Source organism: Chrysochloris asiatica, unplaced genomic scaffold, assembly GCF_000296735.1.
Source record: "Chrysochloris asiatica unplaced genomic scaffold, ChrAsi1.0 scaffold00312, whole genome shotgun sequence".
In the NCBI taxonomy this organism is placed as follows: domain Eukaryota; kingdom Metazoa; phylum Chordata; class Mammalia; order Afrosoricida; family Chrysochloridae; genus Chrysochloris; species Chrysochloris asiatica.
In genome coordinates, this window is record NW_006408830.1 from 1,227,830 (window position 1) to 1,233,620 (window position 5,791).

The 5,791-nt window shown below is 49.4% G+C and overlaps 1 protein-coding gene across 1 annotated transcript in view; it reads right to left on the reverse strand.

The window, feature by feature from the left end:
* Positions 1–5,104, reverse strand: part of TYK2 (tyrosine kinase 2) — a 21,511-nt gene extending 16,407 nt beyond the window's left edge. The window contains exon 1 of the mRNA XM_006875085.1: positions 4,909–5,104. Within this exon, the coding sequence (XP_006875147.1) occupies positions 4,909–5,104 (196 nt within the window). The remainder of the gene's footprint in view (positions 1–4,908) is intronic.
* Between the last annotated feature and the right edge of the window lie 687 nt (positions 5,105–5,791).

Here is a 5,791-nt window from a genome sequence, read left to right on the forward strand (position 1 = left end):
GCAACAATTGTGAAGTTGGCACAGGACCTGGCAGTGTTTCGTTCTGTTGTGTACAGGGTCACTATGAGTTGATGGCACCTAACAACAACAAATACCTGTGGTGCAGTGGGTTTGTTGGATCAACATTGGACTGTGAACCACAAGGTCAGCAGTTTGAGCCAACCATCTGCTCTGCAGAAGAAAGATGAGGCTTTCTGCTCCTGCAAAGATTACTGCCTGAGAAAACCCTATACAGGGTTAATATGAGTTGGAACCAACTCGATAAGTTAACAAGAACGAGTTGGAAGTTCTAAGGTACTTGCCAACACCACCATCACCTGTGGTTATAATCCCATTTGGAATGGGTATTCCATGTTAAATGAATGAGAAATGATTAGTGTAGAGTGTGTCTTTAATCCATCTTTTGAGATATAAAAGGGCAAACTAAGCAAGGATTGGAGTCCTGGTGTGGTGCTGTGGGTTAATGTGCTGGACTATAAGGTCGGTCTGATCCACAGGGTCGGCAGTTCAAGCTCACCAGCCACACAGAAACCCTATACAGGGTCGCGGTGAATCAGAACCAACTCAGAGGCACTTAACAATAACAATAGCAAGCAAGGATTAAGCAAGCAGTGCTGGAGGAGATAGATGCCCAGGTGCAGGACTTCAGAAAAGCCAGGACCTTCCTCCAGAGCTAACAGAGCAAGCTTTGCCCTAGAGCCAGCAGCCAGAATCCAGACTTCTAGTCTCCTGTGAGAAAGTAAATATCCATTTGGTCAAGCTTCCCACTTGTGATATTTCTGTTAAAGCAGCACCAGAGAACTAAGACTGTGAACCCTGACGGTCTGAATCAGTCAGGAAGATTCCGAGAGGGCGTTGCTCGTTACTGCAGCAGATCTACGCTAGGCTAAAGAACACAGCTCTACAAACCACTGGGTGTGGCGCTGTGGGTTAATGAGCCAGACTGCAAAGCCGTCTGAACTGCAAGGTCGGCGGTTCCAGCTCACCAGCTGTTCCTCCGAAACCCTATACAGGGTCGCTAGGGGTCGGAATTGACTCAACGGCACTTAACAACAACAACAAAACAAACCACTGCCACTTTGTCTGGTCTCTTGCCAACCTCCAGCCCTGAAGAAACATGCAACTATCTCCAAGTTAATCTCTTCCTGGACATCACAGGTCCCCTCGGATATACCTTGTTCCAAACAGATCTCATCAAACCTGCCCCTCCTTTGCCCAGTTCTTCAAGCCAGAAACTGTATTCTTGTTTGCCCCCCTACATGAGTTCAGTCACCAAGACCTGCTCTTTTGCATCCTCCATCTACACCATCCTACAGGCTTGTGTTGATTCCCACTCCAACCACCCCAGGCTTCATTCTTTATAACACACATCATTTAAAAGATTCGTCTATAGTAGTCCACTCAAAACCACTTCTAAACACCCACGTACCAGCCACCGAGTAAAGAAAACTTTGCAATGAAAGCCTCTGACTGCATTCTCCTCCTACGTCCCCCTCCACAAGAGGCAAACCCATGCTTGAGCTAGAACTTCTCATTTTCATATCCTCTAGATCTAGTCGGAGTCCTAGTGTGGTGCTGTGGGCTAATGCGTCAGACTGCAAAGCCGTTTGAACTGCAAGGTCGGTGGTTCAAGCTCACCAGCTGCTCCTCGGAAACACTATACAGGGTCGCTATGGGTCGGAATCAACTCAACGGCACTTCACAACAACAGGAAGATGCATGTAAGTTATAGTAGTATAATAGTAGGAAACCCTGTATAAGGTTTCCAGAGAGCAGCTGGTAGGTTTGAACCACAGACCTTGTGGTTAGCAGCCCAGTGCTTATCCTACAGCGGTGCACCAAGACTGGTGGTGGTGGTTATATGCCACAGAATAGATTCCAGCTCATAGCGACCCTGTATAAGGTTTCTGAGGCTGTAAATCTTTAAGGGAGCAGAAAGCCTCATCTTTCTTTCATGGCACCAAGATTAGATCAGGATAAATGTGGCATCCCTAAACATCCTTGTTTGTCTCTCCTGGATCACATGAGCTGTGTCTTGTTGTTGTTAAGTGCCATCGAGTCGGTTCCAACCCATAGCGACCCTGTACAGGGTTTCCGAGGGTGTAAATCCTTACGGGAGTAGAAAGCCTCATCTTTCTCCCGCGGAGCGGCTGGTAGTTTCGAACCGCTGACCTTAAGGTTCGCAGCCCGATTCGTAACCACTACGCTACCAGAGCTGTGTCTACAGGGTATATATCTAGCAGTGAAATTACTTGGCCATTAGGAATGTACATTTCAATTCAACTACAAAGCCAAACCCAACGACATCAAGTCAACTGTGACAAACATCGACATCCCAGGACGGAGCGGAACTGCCCCAAAGGGATTGTAAAGCTGTCATCTTTAGGGAAGCAGACCCCACATCTTTCTCCTGCAGTGGCTGGTGGGTTCGACGCGCTGGCATTTTGGTTAGCTGAGTTCTTAATCATTGAACTACTAGGGCTCCTTTCAATTCAATTAGATGATGTCAAACTGCTCTCCAAAGTCACTGCATCTGACTATACTGCAGATGGAGCATGTCTCCCTTGTGACATGGCTTCCTGAAGAACCGATCGTACTCACTACCTTAAACCTTCCATGGCTCCCTACTGCCCCCTGAGAAAGCCCAGCCCCTCAGCACAGAGCGGCCATGATTGGCCCCTGCCGGCTGTACTCTGGTTTCGGTTCTTAATTCCTCTTTCAAACTCTGAAAATCAATACTCCAGTCACCCTGAAGGTCTTCTGCTTCCTCAAACAGGCCATGCTCTCTGGTCTCTTTGCATCTGCTGATCACTCCGCCTGGCATGTTTCACACCACCTGGCAAACCCATCAAGTTGTTTAAGAGCCAGCCATGGACAGGAATGTACAAGGCAATGTGGAAATCCACTGGTGGACCCTAACCTCAGTGAGGGGGTGGGGAGCAAACTGAAAGGCCTTTCCCTCCTCGGGCAGCAAACTTGCACTTCTGAGCACACCTCCTATAGGTGCTCCAAGCCCTTCCATGTGTCTGGCTGCCAGTGGCCCTCAGGAGAATGCTTAACTCCAAACTCAACTGTTGGTCTCTACTCGTCTGGAGCAAAAGAAAAGGCAGGAAATCAAAGACTCCAAGAAGAAACCAGTCCACTACACTAAGAGCCCACAAGACACGGCCTCTTGTAGCCTGAGAGTAGACGAACTAGATGGTGCCCAGCGACCACAACTGGCCATTTTAACCAAGGGCACAACAGAAGCTAGAATGGGAGAAAAATGTAGAACAAAACTCAAATTCCTAAAAAAATGGCTAGTCTGAGGACTAAAGTGTACCTAACCTGAGCCATTGATAGCCTCCGTCACCTCATATGCACGTGAATAAGGAAGACTGGAGAAGAACTGAGGCGTTTGAGCTATGGTGTTGGAGAAGAATACTGAAGGTACCATGGGATACCAGAAGAACAAACAGATCTGCATTGGAAGAAGATCAGCCAGAATGTTCCTTAGAAACGAGAATGTCAAGATGGGGTCTCATGTACTTTGGACATGTTATCAGAAAGGACCAGTCCCCGGAGGAGGACATCATGCTTGGTAAAGTCAAGGTCAGTGAAAAAAGAGGAAGTTCCTCAACTGGCTGGACTAACACAGGGACAACAGCAATGGGCTCAAACATAATACCATCTGTGAGGCTGGCACAGGACCAGGCAGTGTTTCCTTCTGCTGTACACGGGGACACTGACTTGGAACTGACTCGATTGTACCAACAGAGATGAGAGGAACCCCCGAGACTATTGTGTTTTGATAACCTTTGAACTTGGCTCTGAAGCTACTCCTGAAGGTCACCTTTCAGCCAAATCATAGATTGCCTTATAAAATACTCAGCATCAACTCTGAGGAATGTGCTCTCTTAAAAAAACTACATGAGACCAGATGGTCAAAAAAATTACATTTGACCAGAAACAAAGATGAGAAGACAGGGGGAGAAGGGAAGCTAGATCAATGAATACAGAACAAACAGAATGGCAACGATGAGCATGCTTACACATTGTGAAATGTGTAATGAAGGTCACAGAACAATTTGTATAAATACGTGATGTAAACTTTCACCTAAGGCACAAATACGTTTTGTAAAGTAAAATTTAAATATAAACTCTAAACTCCTCTCTGGCATCTAATTAAACCACTATAAGACTGGTCCCAGCTCACCTCTCCCCTACCATCTTCCACCTAGAGGGGGACCTCCACCCTGGTCCCTGGCTCCCACTCTGTCCCACACCCCCGAGTCTAGTCTCCTCATAGCAGGTAGCTTACGTTACCCCTGGTCAGGACATAGCCTTCCTCTGCTCACAGCCTTCCATGGCTTCCACCTCTCTCAGAGTATAAGCTGACTTCCTCTCCGGGGCCCTAAGGGTCCTACATGACCTGTCTGTTCCATCCCCACCCTTACCTCCTCTCCTCTTTCTCTCCACTCCAGTCACCCTGGCTTCCTTACTGTTCCGGTCAAGATCCCACCTCAGGGCCTTTGCACTGGCTTTTCCCTCCACCTCTTCCCCCAGGTATCTCGACAGCTCCCTCCCTTACTTCCATACATTTTTGTTCAAATACCACCTCAGGGAGGCCTTGCCAACGACCCCCCTCCCCCTCCCCCATGTCTCCCTCTGCTGCTGAGTTCTCTCCACACACTCAGCACCCTCTGGCCTCCTGCACACTTGTGTTGTTTATTGTGTTTCTTGTTGTCTTCCCACAACAACAGCAGCTCTGCAGAGGCAGGGGTTGGGGTCGGCATACAGTGGTGCTCATTCAGCATTTGCTGGAAGAACCCACGGACAGATGGCTGGCTGGCTGGGGCCTTGCTGTTGCCTGTCTGTGCTTCCTCACCCCTGGTGGGGCTGATACCCCCCACCCCATCCCTGACTCACCAATCTTGTGTGCAATGTTGAGGCAGACTTCTTCAGCTGTCAGAGAGGCTTCCCTGAAGGTGACCCAGGGCTCCCCGCCGCCAGGGCCCGCCCAGTGCAGAAACACCCTCAAGCCTTCCGTGTTGTCCATGGGCTGAGCTCTGTCCCCATCAAGCTTGCTGCCCCTGGCGGCGGCCCCCCACTGGAACAGCGGCATGGTCCACACAGTGGCTCAGATGGAGAAGGACAGCCCATCAGCTCCCAGGCCTCAGTGCTGCAGATGGGGTGTGGGGGTGAGGTCTGTGTCCGCCCCCTCCCCACACCAAGGCCTCAGCCTGGAGCACCGCTTTAGCACCTCAGCTTCTACCTTGGCCTGTCCAGGCTGTGGTCCTGAGAAGACTCTGTCCTCCCCTGACCCCCGTGATAGTATCCATTGCCCTCAAGTTGACTGTGACTCATGTTGCTACTGTTATTAATGTTGAGTCAGTTTTGACTCATAGCAACCCTGTATAGGGTTTCCAAGAGTGGCTGGTGGGTTTGAACCACGAACCTTGCCATAAGGTTAGCTGTTCAGTGCTTATCCTACAGCACCACACCAGAACCCCATTCTGACTCCAATGGCCCCGTTAGCCAGAGTAGAGCCGTGGCTTAGGATTTCCACAGCTGTAAGTCATCACTGAAGCTGACAGATCTTTTGTTATGGAGCAGCTGGTGGGTTCAAACCGCTGACCATTCAGTTAGTAGTTGAGCACTTAACAATTACCCCACCAGAGTCTCTCCCGTGACCTGAGGCACCCAATTTTTTCTGCCAGCCTTGGTTTCCACATCTCTTTGAGGGGGTTAGGGTACATATCCTCACCTATCTGCAATAACAGAGAACCACCCACCTGCTCTCAGCCGCCCC